Source organism: Anopheles stephensi, chromosome 2, assembly GCF_013141755.1.
Source record: "Anopheles stephensi strain Indian chromosome 2, UCI_ANSTEP_V1.0, whole genome shotgun sequence".
NCBI classification, from domain to species: domain Eukaryota; kingdom Metazoa; phylum Arthropoda; class Insecta; order Diptera; family Culicidae; genus Anopheles; species Anopheles stephensi.
In genome coordinates, this window is record NC_050202.1 from 31,126,270 (window position 1) to 31,149,277 (window position 23,008).

At 48.3% G+C, this 23,008-nt stretch overlaps 4 protein-coding genes across 6 annotated transcripts; 2 read left to right on the forward strand and 2 right to left on the reverse strand.

Moving 5' to 3' along the window:
* Positions 1–582: 582 nt before the first annotated feature.
* Positions 583–13,703, forward strand: LOC118503237 (protein artichoke). Its single transcript, XM_036036246.1, has 5 exons — positions 583–830; positions 8,199–8,524; positions 8,607–10,857; positions 10,928–11,306; positions 11,383–13,703. Exons 2-5 carry the CDS (start codon positions 8,298–8,300, stop codon positions 13,308–13,310), a joined length of 4,785 nt encoding a protein of 1,594 aa, XP_035892139.1. The 5' UTR covers positions 583–830; positions 8,199–8,297; the 3' UTR covers positions 13,311–13,703.
* Positions 13,704–14,016: 313 nt separating this feature from the next.
* Positions 14,017–15,127, reverse strand: LOC118503239 (39S ribosomal protein L15, mitochondrial). Its single transcript, XM_036036248.1, has 2 exons — positions 14,945–15,127; positions 14,017–14,846 (listed from the first exon to the last, which is right to left on the reverse strand). The coding sequence occupies exons 1-2, from the start codon at positions 15,044–15,046 to the stop codon at positions 14,091–14,093; spliced, it is 858 nt and encodes a 285-aa protein (XP_035892141.1). The 5' UTR covers positions 15,047–15,127; the 3' UTR covers positions 14,017–14,090.
* A 250-nt stretch (positions 15,128–15,377) lies between these two features.
* LOC118503238 (alsin homolog) lies at positions 15,378–21,333 on the forward strand. Its single transcript, XM_036036247.1, has 7 exons — positions 15,378–16,335; positions 17,212–18,777; positions 18,852–19,422; positions 19,495–20,265; positions 20,359–20,538; positions 20,610–20,755; positions 20,891–21,333. Exons 1-7 carry the CDS (start codon positions 15,582–15,584, stop codon positions 21,139–21,141), a joined length of 4,239 nt encoding a protein of 1,412 aa, XP_035892140.1. The 5' UTR covers positions 15,378–15,581; the 3' UTR covers positions 21,142–21,333.
* LOC118503240 (ATPase inhibitor A, mitochondrial) lies at positions 16,116–16,940 on the reverse strand. 3 transcript variants are annotated; one of them, XM_036036250.1, is made up of 2 exons: positions 16,785–16,940; positions 16,116–16,675 (listed from the first exon to the last, which is right to left on the reverse strand). In XM_036036250.1, exon 2 carries the CDS (start codon positions 16,589–16,591, stop codon positions 16,358–16,360), a length of 234 nt encoding a protein of 77 aa, XP_035892143.1. In that variant the 5' UTR covers positions 16,592–16,675; positions 16,785–16,940; the 3' UTR covers positions 16,116–16,357. The 3 variants fall into 3 exon arrangements, with proteins under 3 accessions (XP_035892143.1, XP_035892145.1, XP_035892142.1); XM_036036252.1 differs by having other exon boundaries at positions 16,116–16,583; positions 16,785–16,933; XM_036036249.1 differs by having other exon boundaries at positions 16,116–16,583; positions 16,676–16,917.
* Positions 21,334–23,008: the final 1,675 nt, after the last annotated feature.

Consider the following 23,008-nt stretch of genomic DNA (forward strand, 5'->3'; position numbering starts at 1 on the left):
CACACTCACTAATCGTATTCACCAAAACCCATCGGAAACTTCCGCGCTGATCCTGCTGCGCTCCTTCACACGCTTCTACTACGGTCGTCCGATCAGCATTTATGATCGCTGTAACGCAACACATGGTGCACGGTTGCCATGGCCAGCGAGGCGACGGGTGGGAGGAAACGGGAAGCTGATTTCTGGTGGCGATTCGCAATCGTTTCATTGTGTTCCTTCGCCATTCGATTCAAAGATACCGAACCTAACCATCCATCCATCCATCCATCTAAACCCATCGCTATTCAAACCCATCCCCAAGCACCCGTCAGCTTCGGCGCTAGCTGCTGCTGCTGCTGCTGCTGCTGGCTGCTGTACGCAAGAGGCAGCTTCTCCTTCAACCGTGGCAATGTAATTCGTCGTCTGCAGTGATGATGGTGGTGATTGTTGGCGATGGTACCGCAGTGGAGGATTTTTCCGGGGGCGTGTGTTGGTGTGTGTGTGTGTGTGCCGTAGAGAGGTGGGGGCTTTGTGAAGAAAAGCCCTCTATTGCATGGAACGGCGGGTCCGCACTTTACACAATACAACCTACCCGAACGGAATAATCGAGCACCAGCTCAGACATCATCGAAAGCTCCTTGCGAACGGATCGTGCGTGGTGAAATCTTTGCGCTGTGTGCGGTTTTCCCGAGATTGTGTGCCGAAAAAAAAAAACCACCAAAACTACGAATTGAAAAAATTCAGAGTCCAACCGTTTCCTGTGCATTCGTTCTCGTCCGGGCAACCGTGCTTTTTGGTGATCGTGATCGTGCTTTCAACAGTGATCGTCAGTCAGGGAGCCGTTTGCGAAAGTGAGTCACGAAACATCGCATAAATTGTATATGTGCATAATAATTCTCACCCAATTTGCGTAACGTTTGAAGGCGCAAAGCTTAAAGCGAACGGGCGCAAACGTGGAAAACGAAGTAATATAGTGGGCTAGAAGCGGATAGGTTTTAATCGAAAGCAACTGAAGATAATATTCAGCAAAAAAAAGGTAATATTCTAACGTCAACGTGTGGATGTGTGAGTGAAGAAAATCTACTTCAAGTTTATCTCGAAAAGCTTATTATAGTTAGGGCAAGCGTGAGAGTGTGTTCCGTCTGCTTCTTTCAAGGCAAAACCCAACCAAAAAACCATCGTTGGAAAGTGATCAGTGAACAGTGAAATTTTACGATCCCGACGAAGAAAGTGATGTGTGGCCGGTAGTGTGCTGGTGCCGAGTGCGCAGGCTTTGTTTTGTTTTAGTTTTTGGATGTATTAAAATTCCAGTTTTTGGTTTTGGTTTGCTTTGGCTGGCTGCTGACTGGCTAGAGGATGCTTAGCAGCAACTGTTGGAGTGTAGCAATTACTGAATCAAGAAATATTTAATATAATAATAAACCATCAATCTGTTTCACCTGGCGCGCATTGTGAAAGAGGTGGCGAGAGCACTGTGTTCGTGTGAGTGTATGTGTGGTTTTTAACGAAAAAATCGGTTTGAAAAACTGGTCCGTAAAAGTGTATCAAAAGTGAAGACAAATTTTAAAACAGCAGCGTTTCTTACTTATCTTCAGCAAACAGGTGCTGCGCGGTCCGTGGCGTAAGTGATTTATGTGACAGTAGCAGGCATCTGTAATCCGGTGATTTACGGTTTTAATAGCAGCAGTTGTAAAGTTGGTTACATACTTTCGTGGTACTTTCCACATCCCATTTTGCCAACCAATCGAAAGACATGGGATGTAGTGAGTAGTGTGAGTACGGTGGTTGTGAATGTCCGTACAAAAATGTCAAGTACTATCCTCTTCGAGATCCATCTGTTCAGTATTATTTGCCTACAAAATTGACAATATTTTGCTACAGCGTACTGAATGTGATAGAGAATTAGGTTTTTTTTTAACAAAGCCGCTTAGCTGTATTATCTTTAGAACAACTAAAGAGCGAACCTTTTTGTGCGCTAGTTCGACCAGGGATAGAATATGCTAGTATTGTTTGGTGCCCAATCAGATTAACATCTGGATTCAATTTTGGCGTATAGAAATAATCCTACGCGATATGCAATTAGAGTCCTTGCATGGAGACACGAATAGCGTACGTCCAAGGTATGACAATCGATGTCTACTCCTGGGAGGCCAGTCCCTGGCTCAGTGGCGGTCCAACCTAGGAGCCGAAGGAGCGGCTGCTCGGTTAGGAGGGCCTCGTCGGCGAGGGAAATCCTGTCGGTTTTACTCACCTAGACCAAAGACCTAGTCCTGCCACTGCCCTGGCTGCACGACGATCGATAGCAAAGCTTCCGTTGGGCGTTGGTTTGATAAGCAACGAAATTGACACACCGTGGGGGAGTTTCTATTTGGAAATAATTCCTATAAGACACTATAGAACGGTGATAGGACAGTCAGATCCATTAAATGGCATGTGTAATTTCAGATGAGTTTTGAAGTATGAAGTAGCAATTTCGATTGCAAAAGCTCCAATCAAGTTTAGTTTAGTTAAAACAATTTCATGCCACACAGCGAATGCGCTTGCCTTTGACATCTCTCCTCGCGTATCTAATTTCTAGGGCAGTAGGAAAACTTCCCCCCGGCGCGGTATTACCCGCCGATAAACGACATCATATTTCATGCTCCGATACATCCATCGTAGGACATCTGCCTCGTAGGCTCCCAGCTCATGCTTACACCCCATAAAGCCCGCTAGAACTGGCAACAATTTGCGTACCTCGTCCCCACCGGGATGACACCGATTTCTCGTGATCGTTTCGGGCCAAACTTCGCCAACTCTGATACGGCACACGGCACGGCACGGAAACTTGGGGATAGCCCCCACCCCGCTGCAGCATTACTACTATTACGCAGAAACTATTACGAAGCGTGTCTAATAGTGCTAACCGCTAGTGGATTCCCGTAAATGGTTTTGTGTCTCCGCTGCAGCTCAACTGGAGCAACAGGAGCACACGCGCAACTACGCCACCTAATGACGATAAAGTACGGTAACTTATTTTCTTTGGAGCGATTAGCACGAACTGGATCGTCTGGGATGCGTACTTCCCTCTTCCCGACGCATAAACGCATAAATGGAGTATGACAGACTGGAGTTTGGAAAGACTGTCCGCATTTTCCGGAAACTGTCACCCTAACGTTGTTAAGTAACACCGACCACGGGCCTTCTTCTTGTCGTGGTACATTTTGTTTAATTATTTACTCGACTGTGAATAAAAGTAACAGTCTGCTTTATTTTTTCTCTTATTTTGCTTTGTTGCTAAAAAGCGCATGAAAGTGAGCCCAGCTCGATCGAATGGGGACCGCTTTTCGGCTCGCCCGCTACCGACGGCTTGTTCACGCCTCGCCAAACACCTGGCACGGTGGCGCAAGCTGCGTGTTAAGACTAAGCCCGACGCATAAAATGGCCCCAAAACGCCAGATTCACTCTCAATGGCAATTGTTTTCTCGTAACTCTTGGTCGGGCCACGACGACGTAGCTGACGTGCGGAGCTTTTCTCCGGCCTTTGGTAGGACAGGCGACGGTGCTGCTCTTCCTGAACTTTATGGCCCCAAGTCACACCCGTCGCTCACGTACGATTTGCGAACTTTGGGTTCCTTTCGCCCTACTGCGCCCTTCCGAAGGGGGGAACCACCAAACTAGGTTAGCAATACGCGCGAATCCACCTGGCGTGAAGGAAGCAAAGTACAAGTAAGGAACAACAGCAACAACAAAAAAAAAACCCCAACGAAAACGAATATTGCGCCAAACCGTACGGTACACCGTCTTCCAAGGTGTCTTGCACACCAACACACCCGCACACGTGGGTGGTATATGCGTGTGTGGGTGGGTGTATGCGCCAGAAGCAACACCCTTGCGCATTGGCCACGGGTAGAGTCGGGATGGGATGTGAAGGCACGCGATTCCTTCGAGCGTGACAACCCCGGGGGGAAAAGGAAACCCTCCGCATGGGGGGAAGGCCAGAAGAAAAAAGAGAAAGAAGCAAACTGTTTTTCCACGTTGCATCAGATGTTGGCGTTGCGTTGCTGCGGCGAGCTGGCAGCAGCGACAGCGAGGACCATACTGCATCGATCCGATGCATGATGATAGCTGTCAAAGTAGCAACAAAGCCAAAAGCGGAATAACGTACGTATTGTGTTGCGACAGCTTCGGAAAGCAGCCCAGAGGCAAATGGCGGAGGAAAAGTGAATGTTAGATGTGTGCAAATGATGGTTTACCACATTAGAAAATGGTTGGAAAATAGTACAAACAAAAAGGTCTGGCAACTCAACATTAGTGTATTGATTCCATTTCTTTTAATCGCTTCTTTATGTCATATTGATGACTTTACGAACTATTAGGTCAGACATATTCACGCGGCATGGCCGGGAAGTTTAGCTTGGGAAGAACTGCTTATATCAGAGTAACTGCTAGAAGTATGCTGGATAGATGTAAATCTAATTCAATTAAGTTCTCTTTCAGTTGATTTAATCTTTATGTCAATCAACGAATTACATTTGTCAAACGTTCAGTTCAGTAGTCACACATAAGAGTAACTATACAGCATGTCCAGTAGAAGGGTCAATTTCATATGTCCAGTGTTGATCGCATGTCGTTATTTAAAAGTTCCATTTAACCTTTTTAAGAGTTTGAAGTTCTTAACGATAGCAAAATTTTCATCTCATTTGAGCATTATTGGTTATTATGAATAGCCATGCAATATGGCCAGCAATAGGGGACCCAATAAGTCTAAGGTCAATTTGAAAATACCACTCAGGGCTTTTTGATTTTGTAACTACGGCCAGGCCGTATATCTCAACTTATTTTTGAACGATTCCAATTTTGCTTTGATTGTTCGATTAATCTCTATGGATGAGAGTAGCTTTTCCCAGTTCCAATCTATGTGTACGTCAAGGAGTGGACATTTTATCTAACACTACCCTTCTAACTTCAGCACAGGCTGTTTACCTGCTTACCATGATTTTGCCTTGACACTTTTCTTCGAGCTTTATCAAAAGTCGTTCCCAAACTTTAACATCTGCTTTTATTATATTGGTTGAAATAAACCAAATTTTTGACACAATTTTTCTGTACTTCTGTACTTTGTCCTGCGCGGTTTGTGTAGAATCGGTCACCCGAAAGTGCCTTATAATAAAATTTATACCCAGTCTGCATCATCCATTACAACGCAAGCCGATTATCCGCACTCTACCATTTGTGCGCGATCTCTTTGCACATTTCCGTTGATATATTTACTTACTTATCAGGCGCTACAACCGCTTTGCGGCCTTGGCCTGCTGCAACAATCCTCGATACCGCTCACGGTTTAGCGCCATCACTCCAACTCAATTTGGGCCTACCACGCCTCCTCTGTCCGTGTGGACTGCCTAATAGGACTTTACGTGCTGGGTCGTCCGGTGTCATTCTCATTGCGTGACCAGCCCAGAATTGACAGAATTTTACCCGTAGTAAAGTAGTTAGCCTTGCGCAAGGGGAAGCGGTCCGGATGGGATTTGAGCGCCTGATCTGCCATGTGTAGAGCGGCGCCGGTCTCGGCCACCGGATCGCCCCAACTTCACCTTATTTCTAAAAACTGTCAAAAACAATTAGTTTGCAATACACCATGATTGGAAGGGTTCACCCAACCCTGGGTATCCTAGAGATATTGTAGTTGCACAGTGTTCTCTTGTCCAAAGGAAAGTTCATGTTGTTGTTGAGGATCGAGCGTTTGGTCGGTGTTCCGTTATCAACTGAACTGAAAGAGTAGCCTCATAGATCGAGAATAGAACATTCTTAATACTTAACAGTCCTTCTGTTCTATTGGACGTTTCATCCTGGAGAAAACCAGATTTGACGGTTATAGAGTGTTATAGTATTTATAGAGTGTGTTTTTACACTTATGCAAAGCGTTAAGTTTGAACAAAATATGGTTGTTTGTGCGACTTCTTGTTGTCCCCTTTAATCCCTTTTAATAAATCAATCCCGCCCAAACAGTTTCCCCGCCCACAGGAATGACCATCCAGCTAAGGGTATAATCATGCCACTTTTTAATGAACAATATTGATGAATATTTCCTTACAAATACTAATTTCACAATTCAGTCCACCTAAATAACCCCATCCTTTTTTGGCTTTCCCGTAAAGGTGTTTAATCAAGAGTAGTGCGTTTACGATTTATAACAAGAGCCGATTTTTCGACTCGTATTACTGAAGTTAGTGGAAATTCTGAACTTCTGTAGAAGGATGTCTTGGACCACTTATATACTATTTATTTAAAAAGAAACTTAATCTACTTTACGACGCAACGTTACAAGAACACTAAATGTACAGTTCACAAACAGGCACAATACAGATACAAAAAACTGGTCCAGCACTCACACAAACATGTTTCGTGAGATCGAGTGACTGGATGTTAGGCACTTTTCCCCGAGTTTGTGAGTAGTCAGCCTAACCTCTTTTTTCATCATACCTGTGGTATCATGAATTCTCCTCGTTGCTGTACGCATGGGTACGTCAAGGGATCATCTTAGGGAACCAATTTTGAATTTTTCGTACTGCCAGCATATCACCGACGGAGCATCGTCCCCATGCATTACAAGTATCCGAATTTTCTGTTTAGAAGAAGATACAAATTGAACAATCCGAATACTTTAGTCCGAAGATGACGTATGTGGGTTGTGAAGGAGAGCTTCAGACCAATTAATCATGTCAACGAAACCAGTACTGGTAAGCAGATACCTTTATTGCAGACCTTCACGACCTTCATTTCAGTGCAAATGAATCAGCCTATATCCTACTGATGAGCCTATATTGTTGCATCATCTTTAAGGTGAACATTGTGTGCCCTTTTACGGCATGAGGGAAATATGCGGTCATTTTCAACTACGCAAGGTACTTAATCTGTGAGTGAGTTGAAGGGGTATCTAACATTCTGAGAGATTTTAATATCATATCTCAATCATCTCCTCGGTAATCCTTTGACCCGATCCTCCACTGACTAGACTACCTGGTGGCTGTTAAAAGTCAGCACTCATCCTCTTTATTCCACTCCAGGATCCCTCATAGGTGTCATTCAAACAAAGGCTTGCATCCGACAAGACTTATCCGGCCGCTAAAGTTCGAAGCATCTAGCTGTAATACAGCTTTTCAGTATGTGCTGTACTGATTTAGAGTGAGAATCTTTCCTTTTTTACGTTGCACGTGAAGGTAGAGCATTTTTCTGTTTATCAAGGACAATTTGGTCATATTGTTAAGGAATCAAATGTATACTTATGCATCTACATACGAAACTACCAGCCTTGAACGAAAATTTCTTCAAACTCAAAAAATTCAATCATCGAAGATAGAAGATTAAACTCTTAAATAAACGAACAGAATTCTTTAAAAAACAGTAATCAACACTAATTAAATGAGCAATGTTTTGGGGTGGAAATAGTGGTGTTTAACCTACAGCAATAACTCGTTGCAGCAAAAACTGAACTCGGAAGCATGCTTCAGTGAGTAGGTGGCAGTTCCCGCGAACATAAATCAGCTTGTCTTGTCAGGTCCCGACGGTACACGATTGCGGAACTATGCGTCTTAAATCATTTGAATGACCACTCTTGACACCAGCAGCGGCTGGTGCTGTTGCGGGGTTCGTCGCTTCAAGTCTTCCTCTCGCGGTAGTTCCGAGATTCGGTAAGGTGATAGTTACCAGCGTTGTCTTACGTAAGTCGTGTTCCCAATCTTAAAAAATCGCCCCCACCCCACCGGGCCGGTGCAATGTCAACAATGAGCCCGATATTCTGCCCTCTCGTGGCAGCAAATTCACTTTCGGCCACTTGACCTTGGGCAATGGAATCGTCAGGGGGAAATCTTGGCCGCGTAGTGGGTGGTGGTAGCTTCATTCTCTTTTGCGCTTCCTCGAGACTAATTCTCAGCCAGTAAAAAGCCCGTGACCGGTGGCTTTGTTGGTGGTCAACGAGCCCGAAGAAAATTATACACAAACGATAGATTCGGCGGTGCGTTCCGGTGATTCGTGTCAGGTTTTTGGTGTTTGACTCGCGCGGACAAAGCGGCTCAATTCGTTATGCCCGTTTGGATTTCAACTAACCATGAATAAGACGGCATCCGACAGGCTTTAATACGGAACGAATGTTTTTACCCCTTTCGCGCCCGATGTTTGGACTTTTAAACGATTTAACTAAACCATACCCTTAACCAACCCGGGTTTTTCTTCGGCAGGCAAGATACGCACGTAAAGGAAAGTGAAACTCGCAAATAAAATGACCTTCCACTCCGTACGCTAACCGTTTGGAGTGCCGCACTGTCTCTGAAATCGAGATGTCCGAATCGACCAGAGTTCGGAACCGTTCCAAAGAAATGATACCAACGCTACGTACCAAGTGTTATTCGAGACGGATATGGAAGATGAACCGCTTCACCTGCCTGCTTTTGGCCCTGTGCTGCGCTGTAACGACAGTGATGGCACAGCGGGACACGATATGTCCACCGCAAGACATCATACTACCATGCAGATGTTCACAGCGTGGCAGTGAAGTACAGATATGGTAAGCGAACCGGCAACATTCCGCAAAATCTTCTTCTAATCGCTTAATCTCTAATGTCCTTCCGCATGGTGTTCCCTTCTAGGTGTTCGCATAGTGACTTACCGCGGGTGTTGATGGGTTTAAAGGCCGTCTCGAAATCAATCATACGACCCATCGACGAGCTTATACTGGAGAACAACTTTTTGCCTTCCCTTCCCGGCCGAACCTTTGCTCCGCTTAACATACTCCGGCTGATGCTGCGCCACAACGGGCTGGAGCGTCTCTCGAACGGATGGCTCAACGATCTGGACAAAAGTCTGGTGGAGATCTTCATAGTGGAGCGCAACCTGCGCAGCATCCCGGTGGACAGTTTGACCGGCATGCGCAAGCTGGAAGCGGTTACGATACAGAGCGAGAATCTGAAACGCCTTCCGGACTTCTCCGGTCTGCCGAAGCTACGGTACATAAACGTGCAGAGTGGCTCGTTAATTGAGCTAGCTCCCCAGCACTTCCGCGATTTGGCCAATCTCGAGACGTTGCACGTGACGGGCAGCGGTAGCTTAAATCGGCTCGAGGCGGGACTGTTTAACGATCTGCCAAAGCTGAATCTGATTAACCTCTCGGAGAATGGCATCAGCTGGGTACATCTGCGAACGTTCGTCGGGTTACCTTCGCTGAAAACGCTTCAGCTGTCGGCCAACAAGATCACGGATGCTGGCATGATCGGACGAGCGGTCAAGGACATCCACAATCTGCAGGTGCTCCGCATGGATCGGAACATGATATCGAAGCTGAGCGAAGGTAGTTTCGTCGATTTGCCCTCACTGAAGGAGCTGTATCTGAACAATAATGGTATAACGGAGATTTTCCACGGTGCATTCCACCGGACGCCCAGCCTGAAGCTGGTCCATCTCGAGAACAACTACCTGCGGCGGGTTCATCCCGAATCCTTCCTGCAGGCTTCGGGCAGTGGCGTCGAAATGATGCACCTGCAGCAGAACGAGATTGGCCGGGTGGAAGAGCTGCGATCGCTGCTCGATGCGCTCCCGATGCTGCGCTTTCTCGATCTGAGCTACAACAAGCTGGAGGCGATTCCGTTCGGTGCCCTGCGAGGACACGGCACGTTGGAGCAGCTGTACCTCAACCAGAATCGCATCCGGATGATCGAACGGGACGCGTTCATGGCGATGCCTGGGTTGCGTGAGCTTCGGCTACAGAACAACTCGCTGCACGACCAGCTACCGATGCCATTCTGGAACCTGCCCGGCCTGAAGGGTATAGACATTTCGTACAACAATTTCCGCCGAATGGATCCGAATTTGCTCGTGGGTGTTCCATCCCTCCGACGGCTGGACGTCAGCGGGAACACGCTGTCAGTTATTGATGCGGGTGCCTTTACTCACACACCGATGCTGGAAACGGTCAACATTTCCTTCAACGAACTGACGCTCATCCATTCCGCTACGTTCCGCAATCTGAACCACATGTTTGAGCTGGATGCTGGGAATAACCATTTACAGGAGTTCATCCCGGGACTACCGGTCGCGGTCGAGCGAGTTAATCTGCATGGTAATAAAATCTCGCAACTTCCCCCACCGACCACTGCCAGCCAGCTGTGGGATCTGCCGAACCTGCGCATACTGGACATAAGCAGCAACCAGCTGACACGTCTGCCTCGGGCCGTCTTCAAACCGACGCCACAACTGCGCGTCCTCAGCCTTGCCCGCAATGAGCTGCAATCGGTCGACGATGGGAGCCTGTCGGGATTGGGTCGCCTGGAAATACTGAACCTACAGGACAACCGAGTACTGGCGCTTCACGAACGGTGCTTTAGTCCGCTTGAAAACCTGCGCGAACTTAATCTGCAAGGCAACCGGATCGAGGTGCTGGTCGACAATCTGCTCGACAGTAACGCCCTGCTCGAGCAGTTCGATGCTTCACGCAACAGCATCGTGGAGATATCGCCGAAAGCGTTCCGCAACAGTCGTTCCCTGCAAACATTGGACCTTTCGTCGAACCAGCTGCGAGAACTGCCGGAATCATTGTCCGGGCTGACGGAGCTGCGTGAGCTGGACGTAAGCTTTAATCAGCTGACGGAACTGTCGCCGAATGTGCTGGTGTCCTGGCGTAATCTAGAGGAGCTGAAAGTGTCCAACAACAAGTTGAACCAGCTGCATCAGGGTTCGTTACGAAACTTGCCGCTGCTACAGTACCTGGATCTGTCGAGCAACGAGTTGACACTGTTGGAGCATGGATCGTTGAGAAATTTGCCCGAACTGCAGGAGCTCGTACTGGCGGACAACAAGCTGACGGAGTTGAAGGATCGTGTGTTTGAAGATCTTCCCAATTTGCAGGTGAGTAGAATCAGTGGGGGTTGGCCTAGAAGTGCTTGGATATTAATGCGATCTGGAGCTTCTTTTGCAGGCCGTACATTTGCAGCAGAACAACTTGCGCTACATTTCCCCGTACAGCTTCTATCGCTCGCCCTCGATTGTGTACCTCAACCTGTCCGCGAATCAGTTCCGCAGTCTCGATAGCGTTGGGCTGCGCAGTGTACGGAATCTGGAGGTGCTCGATCTGACCGCAAACAGCATACGCAAGATCACGCCGAGCCCGTTGCGAGGGCTAGACTGGTTGGTGGAGCTGAAGCTGGACAACAATCAAATCTGTGGAATTCAGGGTGAACCGTTCGCTACCATGCCACGCTTGCGGGTGCTGAGCATGCGCAACAATCAGATGTCGCGTGTCCCGGAACCGATCTTTCGAAGTTTGCGTACAAATATTGCCATACTTGATGTGGACGGTGAGTGTGATGGAGGCGTCAGCGACAGTATCGATTGTATGGCAATTGAGAGTTTCCCTTTTTCTCTGTCTTACAGGCAATCCTTTGGACTGCAGTTGCGAGATGCTCTGGTATATGGCATGGTTGCAGGAAAGTCGCAGCCTCTATCCCGGCCCACGCTGTAGAGATGGAAAGATGTTGCTGGATATGCGTTTGTCGCGCACCGAATGCCAATCGGGAGCACGAACGGCACCAGGACATCCAGGCGAACATCCGCTGACCAACGATCATGGTGATGTGTTTGTCCGTGCGCTCGACTACGATGAGTGTGGAGGGTCGGAAAATTACGAAGTACCGCCAGGCCCATCACCTCCGTTCCGTCCAGGCTCACCGTCCCCGGGTGACAGTGACTACTTCTACGATCAGTACGTCGATTATCCTAACGCGTTGAACGACACACGGCTGGCGAATGGGCAGCGTTTCAACAGTACTCCCTTCGCGGAGGACCCTCAGCAGGATCGACGAAATTTCTCTACAAACTTTGTCGATTTTAACAACAACAAGTTCAACCAGTTCCAGCGTCCTCCGCAGGGTGTAGCGCCTCCAGCAGGTGGGCAAGATGCTGGTTCACCGTTTACCTTCTTCGGTCTACCGATACCGAGCCTTAACATTGGTAAAATGTTCGGCGGAGCTGGTCGGAATGCGAACAATCGAGCCTCGGGCGGAACACGTGGCAAGGGACGCGTTCAGGTGTACAAACAGGGCGAACCGGAGCAGAGCATCATCTATCGGAACGATGGCGTTAAGACGGACACGGTGGCAGTAGCGGTGAAAACACCGTCCGACCCGTTGGACAAAAATGCCGGTGCCACGAACGAGAACAATCTTTTCTATCGTCCCTACTTCCAGACGTCCTTCCGGCAGCAGGCACCGGTGGACGTGCAAAAGGGTGGCTTTACACCGATGCTGCCGGGCGCGGTTGGTGGATTTACTCCCATCACTGATCCGACGCTGAAGGTCATCAATCAAAACTATACCCACGAGGCGCCCGGAAAGTGGCCCACGGAGTTTAACGAGCGTGTACCGTTGGTGACGGAACCGACGCGCTATTTGCAGCAGAATAAGTTTGAGGCCACCATCAAACCATCGCACAACAGTGCACCTTACTTCGTCGATGGGATAACGCATCACATCCCGGGTAAGCAGGAGGGTGGCGCACCGGCGGCGACACTCCCGAAACCGTTACCGAATGGAAATGTTGATGCTACTGGAGGACAGCGAAATAATGCTAGTGCAGTGATTCCTCCTCCCCATTCCGAGATGGAAGAGGACGATGATGATGGTGAATCCGTTGACGATGAAGAGGATCCTGGCGATGACGAAGACATCGATGGCGTACCAAACGAATCCGAAGCGACAGGGGCCCAGGGAGGAGAGCTTACGACACGTCTCTCAATCGAGCTAGCTACACCGACCATTGGTTCCACGGTAAGCGGTGGGTTCAACAAAGCGTACACCACACCGAACCCAACGATCCGTGATTTGGCGCGCACACCTACCCGCGAATTTTACGACAGTTCAAGCAACACGCCATCGTCCCTGTCGGCACTGATTGCGCCGGGTGCGCCGCACAGACCACCGGTCGGAAAGTCGACCATCGAAAAAGTGCCCGCACCGGTCTCGTCCACCGTTACACCGTACTTCCCCAATACGACGCCCGGTATGCCGCACCGTGTGGTGCCCAAGATCGAAACGGACAGTGGCGATCGTCACTTCGGTTCACCGAACATCATCGATCTTTCCCCATCCAGTCACCATCATTCCGAGGGCGACAGTGTAAATGAGATACGGAAGCGCGAAGACATGGATTGGTACTTTGCCAACTACAACCACACGCAGCATTACGATTTCGATGAGCTCGAGATCAACAGCTTCCGGAGTGCGGGAGGGACGGTGCGCGGTGGTGCTATCGTGTCGCTGATGGCCATCCATACGATCGTACGATTGTGGCGTATATTAGTTTAAGGGTAGGTCGCTCTGGAAGAACGACGGGATGCGAAATGCGGGATGGGATCAAAGATTTCACCGGAAGCTAGGCTCCGCCAAAGGAATACAAAGTGTGTGTTTGCTGAACGCAGGAATTACGGCGGGAGGGATATTTTAAAGATAAATTCAGAGGGGGGAATCATATTTTTGCGTTCGTTGATTCTTAGCTTTATGTTAGCTTACACAGACACAATATGCTAACGATTTGCTTCCGTAAGCAAGCATTGCAAGTTGAGTAATCTATTGTAAAATGTTATCGATCACATCTGCTACGGTAAGATGGCCTGCACAAACCGTGCAGAGAGATTGTTTTTCTGTATTGTTTGAAGATTTAGATTTAAATTAAATAAAGCTGCACATACAACAACCAAACCAAAACTGTTCGGAACTTCAGATAAGGAAAAGCTCTCTACGATGGATTGTAAAATAGCTTAAAAATGTTGTACAGAGGTGTTATGGTAAATGAGGATTATTGCACCAAGAATTTAAAAATATTTTTACAGTATGTAAATTGGAGATGTAAAGAATCCTATAAAATTACCAATAAAGGATGTTAATGATTAGTTGAAATTACTCACGTGCAACAGCAGTACCGTTTGAGTTAAGGGAAGATGTGGAAAGTATCTCATTATCGAAGCAACGGTCCTTATCACCAATTTCGGACGAACTTTTATCGTAAACCCTGTTTTTAACATCTTCGAAAGTTTCACTTCATGTATTCCTTTCACACTACGCTTAACAAAGCCAGCAAGAATCTTTTCACTGCTTTTCCTTAATAATTGCTCGATCCTTTAAACTTATAACCCAACCCGGATTAAGGCCGAAGAAAATCTGCCGTGGATCTTTAGCTTCCGTCAGCATCGCGTAGTCCGGATCGTCTTCAATCTTTGGCAGTGCGTAACCATACTTCTGGGCCAGCACTAACCGCTCCTGGCTGATTTGGTCCGGATCGGCTAGATAGCCACGGTTGCGCGCATCGGTATAGTACTCGACCGCGTCCTGCGGTGGAAGCATGCGCCTCGGAATGGGTACACCCTTTTCGAACCATTTCTTCGGATTGACGACCGCGTACAGGCTGTGAGGATCGTAGTAGGCAGTGCGAATCACTCCACCGTTACGCTCGATGGCCGCAATCACTGATTCGGGTGCGTGCTGTACTTCGATGTTGATTTTTGCCCGGAAATCGTCCACCCCTTCGTCGGTTAGCTGTACGCCATGGTGCAGCAGGTCGGGCCGAATCTCGAACAGTCCCGTGTTGCAGATGGTGGTAAGATCGATGGGCGCCCGCGTGCTAAGCCGGTCCGTATCGATGAGTTTCTGCAGCTGGTGTAGACTGATCGGTGGATACTCACGCTTCAGGTGGTGCCCTTTGTAGTACGGTTCGTAACCGAAACGGAGATAAAACGGCGTGTTCCCGGTTTCGTATCCGAGGCGCATGTAGTTTTGTCGCTGGCCGGATCCTTTATTACCGGCGCCATGCTTATCGCCACCGTGTTGTCCACGGCCGCGTTTTGACTGCAATGCAAAACAGAGGGGGGGTGGTGATTGTTTTGGTTATGTAAAGCGGGCCACCGGTTGTAAGTGGCCCCGGGGCACCACAAAAAAACACTTACATTCTGCTTCGATTGCGGATTATCGCGAATGTTTCCAATTGTCACGCGTGGTAGCGTCCTTAGCATTTGTAATGCCTTCTCTGTGGTGTGTTTTACGGACATTTTTGCACAATTTCTAAGGGAAACTCCGCAACCACACCAAACAACACGAAATTTTGTTATTTTATGACAACTGATTGTTGACAGTTCTAGCAGTGTTGCCAAAATATCATATTGAAATGAACTGGTAGCTTTACAAAAAAAAAACGATTGCCTTCTTTTTGTTGGTAAAAATACACAGAATTAAACGTAGCTTTTGTGGTGAATGCAATAATTGGAAGTTGATGATATCATTTCGTTTTCTACTACATTTCCAAATTAAAACATTTTGTTTGGTTGACCACCCTGTACGAACAATGCGCAAGCTGTCATTTGCCAACTGTCAAAGTCCCGAGCCCATTTTCATAACAATAACAAAGCACCATGAAAGCTCGTGTACAAAAGAATTGCAAGATAAAAATCTATTTTTAGTGACTCAACCTAAAGCCAGGGGCGCCCATTTATCCTTAGCGTGGTAGTAAAAAAATCGTTCGATGTACGTTACAATGAGATTCCATATCTAGTCGAAACCTGCAAGCTTCCAAAAGGTAGAGACGCGATGGCTGCAACGGAGCTGGTTTCCATTTACTGTGACCTGAGCGAGGAAAGCAAACTGTCGATTCAGCTTCCGGAAGGTTACGAACCTTCCTGCGGCGTAAAACTACGTGTCCTTGGCGAAACGCATATCCTGCTCGATGCGAACGGTGTACTACTGCAAGGGGTGCATCGCGCCACAGAAAAGTTGATTGAATTTCGCTGCCTCGAGCGGGACGTCACGGATTTCGATACCGAGGGCAATTGGATATTTTGCCTCAAGTCGGACAGCGGAACGGTACACCGCAGCAAGAATGGGTCGCTGGAAGAGTGGACCCATCTTTTCCCGGACCGCGACGGGTTCGTTCGGGTGTGCTGCAATAACAACGGTATTCTTCTGCTCGCCGACGATGGAAGGCTGTTTGTGCAGGGTGATTTCGGAACAGTATTTAACTGTGATCAACTGACGGAGGTGCATGAGGTGAAGCAGGACTGTGTTCAAGAACTGGCGGCTGGCATCGATTTTGCCATCGTTTCACTGCAAAGACGCACCAAAGTATACAGTTCCATCAAGAGGGATATATTGTTCGATCAATGTGTGTTTGATGAGAAAAATTTCGCCATTTACGGTGACTGGCGCAACATATTCGAGCATTTCAACATCCATCCATATCGTCGCCGGGAGTCGTACGAAGTGTCCGCTACGCTGGAGGAGCTGTCGATCTATGGTCAGATGCTACACCAGACAGGAATCGCTAGCTTCGGTAAGGTAAACAAAGGTAAGCCGCTAACGCTAACAATCTACTTTTGGCCATCGCCGCTCGGTTTCGTTGCCCCGGCCCCGGTACTGTCGGTTGTCGATTTTAGCTTAGCCAGCTGCTCACGCTGCTGCTTGTAGAAGTATTCCTCTTCGTGGGCTGCTTCCATTTTGCCGAACGATCCACCAGCTTCGCGGATCGATCCACCGCCACCGCCACCCTTACCGGCGCCACTTCCCATTTCTCCGACTTGACTCATTTTCGCTAATCTGTACATAGTGCGAGAGAAGGTGCAGCAATGTTTGCCGGGTTCTTACGTAACTTCATACTTTGCACGTGTTATCTGATAAAGTGGGCTCACCTTAAGCAGGACGGGTACAGGCGTGCAAAACGGTTATGTAGGGCAAACATGAAGAATATTATCAATGAATTGTAATTGAAAATGCGTATGCGTGATGTGCTGGACGTACTGTTTTCCGCTTTTCGGATGCCTTTGTTGACAGTGTGTTGCTACGATTGCGTTCCGAGATGCGCTGATGCACTGGGAGACTGAGTCGCGCACTGTTTATACCGTCGGATCGTTTTCTGTGAGAAAGATCAAGGGATTTAATTTTAAATCGAAGCTTTTTGCATTCTTTTTTCGTAAATCCGGCCGCAGAACAAATCGCAATCTGTTTTGGTTTGTTTTACTTTGCGTTACACAAAATGAATGTAAAATGAACTTTGTTGTGGTTCATCTGCAAGCTTTCAAGAGCATCATGAACCTGTCGGTGACGCGTATGGTCGTATTCATGATGCACTTTTGCGCGTATGGAAATATTTCTCAATGCAACCGATAATCATGAAGAGCAGTTTAAAGAAATTAAAATATACTTTTGTTTTCTGTCCTTCGAACAGGTCAACTGGGCACGGGAGATCACATCAGGCGGGACAAGATTCATCAGCTAAATGTGTCGAACGTGGTGAAAATAGCATCCGGTTGCGATTATTCCTCTGCACTGGCGATGGACGGTCAGCTGTTCTTCTGGGGAGACATGAACAAAAACCAAGCCATCAGCTGGAAGCTTGGCAATGCGGGCAACACCAGCACACCCACGGTCTGCACACGCTTCAAGCACGTGCTGGACGTGTGCTGTGGAAATTTTCAAACGTACGTTCTGACCAACGACCTCAAGCTGTACGACATTAAATCTTCCTCGGACGATGCGTGGTTGAGTTACAAAATCGCACCGCCCGAATTACACCAGGGCAAGCCGATCGACGAACACATTCCCTTTATGATGGCGAGCGACAGCTTGCTAGTCGTAAACCATCTGCCCGTGCGGCAGGATGTGCTGAAAATGTACAACAAAGAGCAGGCGACACTGCAAGCACTTTTAAAGCACATTAAGGAAATGAATTCGAAAAATGGTACGAAACAACGAGCTGCTCAGGGAAGCGAATCTTCGGCACTGCTCTCCGCAAAGTATTACTATCGGCTGTGCACTACGCTGTTTTATCTGCTGCTGCTGCGAATGCGGTCCTTTCGAACGTTTCTGGTCCACCAGGATGTAAGCCGGCTGGTGTCGATCGTGCTGCATGACGAGATCTACCTGCTGTACCAACGCATCCTCCAGTGCTTTTGTGATAACGAATGCTTGAGTTTAATGAACGCAAGCGATCAGCAAATATTGCAGATCTATCTGGACAATGTGCAGGTGCAGATCGATCTGGCGGAGCTTTTGATAACGAGCGACGCCGGTAGGGCGCTGGACGAACCCACCGAAACGGCCCTGCTCACAATGAAATCGGAATGGTTACGGTTTCTCAACGAGGAGGTGAGTGAGCAGATGGGTAACGTTACGAAGCAAACCAAAGAGTTTTGGCAGCGGGAAGAGAACGTCCGGTGGCTAACGCTCAAAGAACCGCACCGACGCGTGATACTGGACTCGAACGATGTGCCACTGAAGCTGCTGGATGTGAACATATTCTCCTCCTCACCACGGTTCGTGCTTTTCAACGATGTGTTTTGCTATTTGTCGGGTCTGCAAGTGGTACAGTACCCGTTGAAGCTCGTCTGGATAACGACGGAGGTGAGCGACATGCAGCGCAGCCGGTACAAGGAAAAGCATCGCTTCATGATCACGATCGTCACGCCGGAAGAGACACTCCGCTGCCATACGCTAAACGTTGCCGATAAGATGCGCTGGCTGGGTGTGTTGAAGGCGCAGGTCCTGCAGTGTCTCGACAAGCAGACGCATGACAAACAACCCCTGTACCGGTACGTTAAGTACACGTACAGCGATCGGTACGAACGGCTTGCTGGCTCCCGGTACGAAGGGATGTGGCTGATCGGACAGATGGATGGGATAGGATCGCTAACCGGTACCGATCGCTCGTATAGTGGCGAGTTTTACCATGGAAACATAACGGGCTACGGGGCCATGAATCGAACCGTGTTTGGAATCTCCACCATCTATGAAGGTAAACCATACGACCGGAAGTAGGATTACCGGTGTTTAGTAAAGCAAGACGTTCTACCTCCTTTCTTTTTGTAGGCGAATTTGTAAATGGCAAGTACGACGGATATGGAAGGTTAAAAACTACCAGCAATCGCTCCACTCACTACTTCCGGTATCAGGGATACTTCAAGGCGGACAAGTACAACGGGTTTGGAACGCTTACCACCAGCGCTTACCAGTACAATGGAGACTTTGTAAACGACCAAAAGGAAGGTTTCGGCGTAATTGAGGACAGCCTGAACGGAGTAAAGTATATCGGCATGTTTATGGGCGATAAGAAACACGGTAACGGCATACTCGTCACGACAAACGGAACGTACTATGCGGGCTTTTTCGCAAACGACATACTTACACATTCCGCCGGCGGGTTGGCCATTTTCCCGAGCGGGATCTACTACAAGGGTGAGCTCACGATCGATGGCCCGTTCGGGAAGGGTATGTTCTACTATCCGGAGCGAGAGATCGAATCGGAGCAGTTCGAGCTGGACGATTCCAACACCAAAATGGCGGGCCACACGATGACGGGCATCTTCGGAGGCACGTGGGCGAGTGTGAAGATTAGCAATGCAACGATGGCGATGGAGCAAATTTTCAACAAAGTACCGATGTGAGTATTGCACAGTGCAGTAGGGGGAGGGGGAACAAACAAACATCTCATGCGCTCGTTCCCTCTTTCCAGGTTGGATCTTAAAATAAATGCCGAACGGAAGTGGTCGTCGATATTTGCCTGCTTTCATGAAACTTTGTTCGGTACGAGTGATATCGTTGCTATCCGGCGTATGGACATTAAGAAGGTGTGGAATCGGATAGCCATCTTTGTGAACCGTGCGAAGCGAAAAGAGCAACTGAAAGCGAACAATTTCACCGTTGCAAGCTCGGGCGAGCTGGATGATCGTGCGGCCGCCCTTATCTGTCAGTCCGGCTATCAGATGCAGAGCGCCTCGATCGTATCGTTGCGCTCGAGCCTATCCGACTCCCGGCTATCGCTTCACAACGGCTTTGCTTCCTCACCGGCCGGACCTTCCCCACTGACGGTAGCGCCGGATGCAATATCGGTGCAAAGTTTCTCCTCCATCGCTTCCCGCGGTGAGGAGGACGAATTTATGCTCATCCCGTCTGGGTATGGTGGGCAGGTGCGAAACTCGTCCCCCTTTCGTGATCTCGACTTCATTCCAAACTTTTGCATTACCTCCGTCGATCGCGAGGGTTTGGAGTTGCTGCGAAGCTACCTCACCGATGCCTTTCAGAGTGTGTACCATCCGCTGCACGGGCTGTTTGAGAAGCTGTCGAACTGTTTCTACTCGACGTACAGCTGCTGGAAGTACACGCCCCACTCGATACTGTGCGAACCTGCCATGAACGAGTGGATTTCGATCGTTAGCCGTATCTACACCCTGGTGCTTACCGTCATGTTTCCTGCACTGCCCAAGGACTCCATCGTGATTGACGAGTAAGCGGTTCGAGTTGGGGTTCCCCACATTTTCCCCCCAGTTGGGGAAGGATAACACATTTCAGTCGCAATTTTCGCTTCCTCTTCTTCTAGGGAGCTCGTGTCCTACCAAAGCCTTCTGTACCCGATACTCATGACGCAGGGCATCTACTCCGCCCTGTTCGTGCTGTACGCGAGCAAGTGTAGCAAAAACGATGAGATCTACCGTCAGCGGATATTAATATGCATGAAAAAGACTGATGAAAATTTGATTCAGCTGCTTGACATCAATCGGTGAGTGTTGCGTGCGTGTGCGTTGCGCGAATGCGATTAATGAAATCATATTTTTCTTTAAAAAATCGCAGCGAACTTGTACCTATTATCAAACACGAAAAGTATCAGCAAGCAATCGAAAGCCTGAACCGCTTCCGGGAAAAGTGTTGCCCGAGCGAAATGATAAAGCATATCAACGACGCGTTTACGCTGGTCGACCAGGCGTGCAAAGAGCAAGGTAAGCCCCGGGTATCGTGTCGCTGTACCTGCTTGATCCTGCAACCTTCAAAAGGGAATCACCACGAAACAACGTTCAGTAAAGTAACATGCATATACTCACTCTTTGCGCCTTTTTTTTTTTACTGATACACAGAAGTCCGCATGGATGTGGCGGCCGATAACCTGCTGGAGCTGATCATATGGCTCATAATCAAGGCAAACCTTCCGCAGCTCGGCGCCGAAATAAGTCTACTCGAGGACCTGATGCAGAACGACTACGGTATTAGCTATCGCAACACGCAGAACGACTATTGTCTGATCACGCTCAAGGCGTCCTATCAACACATAATTAGTGACAATTTTTTCGTCAACAAAACATTCGATCCGACCGGTACCGGCGCCTAAACGGGGCCAACAGCTGGCACGGCCGGATGCAAACGTACCGCACTTAACCGTGTTCGAATGGTTTAAAAAAAAACGCGTGTGTCCAGTTTTCCAGGGGGAGGGATGGTTAGAAGCTGTAGAGTTCTGTTATTCCATTTGAAAAAATATATATAATTAGAAATTGGTCCTGTACTGTACGGACGCTTCGTTGAATCGACATGAATAAGTGTAAATGTTTACCGAAATGTTCATGCTTCGCCAGTCTGTCACAACATGTAGGTCGCGTTGAAGTGACGGATTCGTCCGCGGCCGGAGCCACCGCCCGGGAAGGCGGTCACGGTAATAAATTAAGCAAATTACCGGACGGCATCACATCAAATTATGCTTTCTAGCGCTACCAAGATGATAACGATAATGATGCTGCTGATGATGGGCGGCAATGACATGACGGCGCTTCCGCCATCGTTTACTGTTAAGCTTGATGGTCATGGCCAAAACTACCGCGGTTCGCCATCCTACGTAAAGCTCGGGCAGGTCCACCAGGTCCACCAGATTTCGAACGCTCGTACGATACAAAGGCGCGTAAAATGCGCCTCGGGCGATATGCATTATTTATGCAGGAATGCGCCACACTGGAATGTGGTGTGAAATGCCGTACGGAGCGGAAGAACACTGGAGGATGCAAGGCATGAAGGAACGAAGGTGCAAGAAACAAAACAAAAAAAAAAAAACGATATCAGGAACATCTCGTTGGGCGTTGATTTGAAATTATGATCGAAAACGTTTCGATGATTGATCACTCGGGGTAGCATCTCGTGCTGCAAGGGATGGGCATGCATGGTGTATTAGACAGTGGGAAACTACCTTTCGGAAAGCGGAAGCAGTCGAGGATTGTTACTAAACTCTCTTTTCATTCTTTATTTAAATTCCCTCGCCTCAGTGCGCGGGGTCCCATCGTCTAACGTCTTCCTTCCACGGCAGCCGTGCATTAAATAATTACGAAAATTACACACATCCCTGCAGGAGGCTCAAAAGTGCGGCGCATGGCGAACCGGTGGATGAGCTGCACCGCATAATGCTACCGGTATTTGCCTGCTTCGCGAGAAAAAAAAAACTCGTTTCGCTGCGTCCATGCCGTGAACTGCGCAAAGGAAAGCGAACGAAGCGCACGGAATAGCGCAAAAGAGAACCACGTAAAAATGAACACCCCGTCGATCGAGGCGAGGCCAACGTCGCTACCATGAAACGAGGAAATAATAATATGCGCTAAATGGTTAATTGATTTGTGATCTGAGTGCTACGAGCTAAATCGATTTAGCTGGATGATGGTAGGTGGGAGAGAAGGGAGGGAAGCCTTTTGACACGCCGTTGCCGTCGGGGACATCCGTCAGGATGGAAGCGGTACTGCAGGTGATTGCATCATGCCCGTTGGATGTTTGATCGCACGTGCGCCAACCGTTGGTTAGATCGTTTCGGTTAAATGCTTTTGGCCCACGGAAGATGCTCCGTGTGAGGTCTCGTGGCGCAGTTGCAGGGGATTCTGAAGCTGTCAGTCGTGACTTACCAGGCGACTCCATAAGGTTTGCCGGAATGTTTGCATTGGAGGTGGTTCGGAGTGGAGCTTTCAATGAGTGAGATTTCATATTCGATCATTAGGAACGGACATCACTGATAAATACGTTAAAGTCTCGTTCAACGTGTTAAGAATGATTTTATTCTATTGCAATTAGAGTCTCTTGAGCTTTCGGAGAGTGGGACACGTAATGAGAATGATATCGGCACGAAATGTCGAATTTACACTACAACCCTTCGAAAGATCTCGGCCTGCCATAACTGTCTTGCTGTGACTTGGTCTTACCCTTAGCTGGATAGTCAGTTCTACGTAAGG